Source organism: Gavialis gangeticus, unplaced genomic scaffold, assembly GCF_001723915.1.
Source record: "Gavialis gangeticus isolate Ggan-Ray unplaced genomic scaffold, GavGan_comp1, whole genome shotgun sequence".
In the NCBI taxonomy this organism is placed as follows: Eukaryota; Metazoa; Chordata; order Crocodylia; family Gavialidae; genus Gavialis; species Gavialis gangeticus.
The window spans coordinates 56,901,712-56,905,197 of NW_017729032.1; the positions used below are offsets into that span (position 1 = coordinate 56,901,712).

At 65.4% G+C, this 3,486-nt stretch overlaps 1 protein-coding gene across 1 annotated transcript in view; it reads right to left on the minus strand.

The window, feature by feature from the left end:
* Positions 1-1,231: 1,231 nt before the first annotated feature.
* B3GNT3 (UDP-GlcNAc:betaGal beta-1,3-N-acetylglucosaminyltransferase 3) overlaps positions 1,232-3,486 on the minus strand; it is a 7,583-nt gene continuing 5,328 nt past the window's right edge. Inside the window, exon 2 of the mRNA XM_019523980.1 lies at positions 1,232-2,427. Coding sequence (XP_019379525.1) covers positions 1,267-2,421 — 1,155 coding nt within the window. The 5' untranslated portion in view covers positions 2,422-2,427 and the 3' untranslated portion in view covers positions 1,232-1,266. The remainder of the gene's footprint in view (positions 2,428-3,486) is intronic.

Consider the following 3,486-nt stretch of genomic DNA (forward strand, 5'->3'; position numbering starts at 1 on the left):
CCTAATTGAATGGTCACAGCACAGAGATTTAAATCACAGTGTCACAGGGCAGAGATTTTTGGGGAGAAAACAAGGTGGCTTTCTCCCACAAGCTGCACCCCACGTCCCCACTGTGGTTGCACCCCCCTTCCCAGGCCTGTCCAGCCCGGGCCCCAGGGGTCTGGTGCCATGTTGCCCAGACCCCCCACCCATACCACAGGGCCCCATCTGGGCTGCGAATCTGCCAACTTGCTTTGCCTTTGCAAGCACCCGCAACCCTGCCCCGAGGGCTATCGCCCGGCCTTGCGCTTCACGCCACGCCATGTGCCGTCCCAGCTCACGGCCGGCCCTTGCAGATAGGACCTTCCTCTGGGCCAACTCCGGGCTCCATGCCAAGCCCAGGCCCCGCAGACTGCTGCCCGGAGGTGTTGGGAGCAAATCAGGATAGGGACAAAGCAGGGACCCCTGAACACGCTGTGCAGGGTGTGGGGACCAGAGCCCCCAAATTCCCTGGCTGGGGCGTGGACGGCTGCAATACTCTCTGAGTCTGCAGCTGCCGCTGGGAGGCAGGATGGGCAAGCAGCGAGCAAGGAGCACAGCCAAGCAAAGTGCCCCAAATTCCTTCCCTTCACCCGCCCTCATGCCACCAGGCCCCCTTGCCCCCTAGCCAGGAGGAAGCCAAGCTTGGAGATGCTTGTTACCCAAATAAATCCTTTATTAATTCACAGTGGCCAGACACGGCACAAAGGCACGGGGGCTGCTGGGGAAGTGCAAACGCCTGTCCGTGCTGGGGACGCGCGGGAACGGGCTCCAAGGTGCGACAGTCGGTGTCCCTGAGCTGAGCTGGCCCGCTGAGCGGGGGCAGCCCCATGGCTGGGGGTCAGGCTGCGGCCCCACTGAGCAGCTGCCTGGCCACTGAGCCCCGAGGCAGCTCAGGCGGTGGTGGTGGGGAAACAAAAATCACCCTCGAGTACAGCAAGGACAAGCCTGGGGGCTCAGAGAGGAGGTGCCAGCTCAGAGGAGGGGCTGAAAGCCATGCGGGGCCTGCCCCAAAGCCATGCGAGCTCCCCCAGGGCACAAGGCAGGGGAGGACGTCAAGGGACCCCAGGTCCAGCAAACATGCCCACACCCCAGGTGCTTTCTGCACACAGATTTTAGGGGCAGAGCCTTGTCCGGACCCTGGAAAGGCCACATGGGGCACAGCCGCAGGGGAACACGGCTGCTTGGGGCCAGCACCCGACTGGCCTCCACCCTGGTGCCCCCTCCCCGGGAGTCCTGGGGTCCTGCTCAGTTATTGCGATAGACCTCCAGCTTCCTCCCGCATTTCAGGCCCGGCTGGTGGAGGGCTCGCCACATGACCAGAATCTCGTAGGGCAGGAACCGGTGCACGAGCAGCAGCTCCTTGTAGTAGCACGGGTCAAAGGCGGCCAGCTTGGCTGAGGGCAGGTGGAAGCCCACCGTCCGGATGCCCATGTGTGAAGCCGGGACCAGCCCTGCCTTCTCCAGGCACATGCCCAGGTAGACATCGTCAATGGGGAAGATCTCGATGTTCAGGGACTCGCGGTAGATGGCGTGGGTGGTGAAGCCGGACATGAGCAGCCCCCCGCCCGCGCAGTAGGGCGGGTAGAGCTTGGCGGTGGTGACCTGCTCGGGCACGTAGTACTTGCTCCACTTCTCACGGATGGGGCCAACGCTGGCGATGAGCTGCCCCACGAAGAGGTGGCGCTCGCTGCCCTCGTCCCCCGTGCCCTGCAGGTAGTGCACGATGTTATCGGTGTGCACGAAGACGTCATCATCCCCGTTGAAGACGAAGCGGACACCGGGGCAGCGGGCCTCCAGCCAGGTGTGGAACAGCACCTGCTTGAGCGTCAGGTTGAAGAAGCTGTCCACGAAGCCCCACTGCAGCACGTCCCCGTGCTCTGCCGCCTCCAGCTGCAGCAGCTGGTCCAGCTTCGAGGCCTCGCGGGCATCCAAGGCCGTGCCCACCAGGAAGACGCGGCGGATGCGGGCGCCCGCGTACGTCCGCTCCGCCCCCCAGGTCTTGCGGATGATCTCGCGCCGCTCGTAGTTCGCGGGGGCCGATTTGATGGCCAGGATCAGGAAGACGCCCCGGGATGCCTCGGGCCCCCCGCACTTGCCGGGGACGTCCAGGAGCTGCGGGAACTCGCGGCAGTGCTTGTAGCGCAGGAAGTCCTTCACGTGGGCCGGCAGGCCGGTGAAGCCGGAGAGGTTGGCCACGGAGGCGTTCTCCCGGCAGACCGGCGTGGGGCGCGGGGACGCGAGGGTGGGCTCGGGGCTCGGCTGGGCACTGGGCATCATGGTGGGCTCCCCGGCCTGCTGCGGCATGGCGCTGTTGCCGGTGGTTCGCAGGAGGAAGAGCAGTGCGACGGTCCCGACGGTGACCAGGAGCACGGCTTCCAGCTTCTGGCACCTGCGGGCCATCGTCTTCTGCAAAACAGGCCCAGACGGGCTGAGGAGCTGCATGCGGCTGCCACGCCGGCCCCCTCCACCTCATCCCCACGGGCACCGGATACCTCTGGGCTTCTTTGGGCCCAAAGTTTCGCCCCAAACCAGGCTCTTGGGGGCTGTGGGGACACCTACAGGCAGACCCGAGCCAACAGCACTGGGCTCCATGTAGCTCAGGATCAGGCCAACCTGGGCAGGTTGGGATCCCTCCCCGGGGGTCAGCAGGGGATGCTCAAAGGTGGCACTGGAGGCAGGGTGGCAGGGGGAGGCGGGCCCAGGCACTAGTAGGTCTTTGCTGGGGAAAGCACTGTGGGACACTAAAGCACCAGCAAGGCAGGTGCCTTCGGGCAAGGCTGGGAGACAGACAGGTTGAGCTGGGTTGAGCACGAGAAAGGAGGGAGAGGAGCGAAGTCCTGGGGACAAAGCAAAACTACCTCCTAGCAGCACCCGCACGACTTCCTCGGAGCCGAGGACAATGCCACTTCACTCGTGCCAGTGACGCCTCCACCTTGGGGCCTCTGCACCGGCCTCCCCAGCGCCCCGGGGCAGACACCGCCCCGGCAAACAACCGGCGTCTCCCCCAGCCCGAGCCAGGCCTCCCCACTGAGAGCTGGAGGGGGAACCGCTGGGGGTCAGCTCCCAGTTCTGCTCCTGTGGCCCCCACTCCCTGGAGTGGGGGGGCTTTTAGCTCGGGGGAGCCCCGGGAGACCCCCCCTCACCGGCAGCCTCCAGGAGATCAGGCGCTGGAGAACCCAGGTAGGCGGTGGCAGCTCTCTGGATGGCATTGCACCTTGCTCTCCTGCCCTATCCACCCCGAATGGCTGGCTATGCAGCGTAGGAGGAAGCCTCTCTCCAGGCATTCAGATCTGGTGGGCTGCTACTACCCCACAGCCTGGCCACAGGCAGAAGGGCTCCCTACACCCCAGTCCTAGCCTTTCGCCCAGACCCCTGCCCCTTCACCACCCCCTCAGCCCCTGAGCACCCAAACCTCGCTGTAGTCCCACCCCACCCCAGCCCCGTCACCCACCACCCCATTTCAGC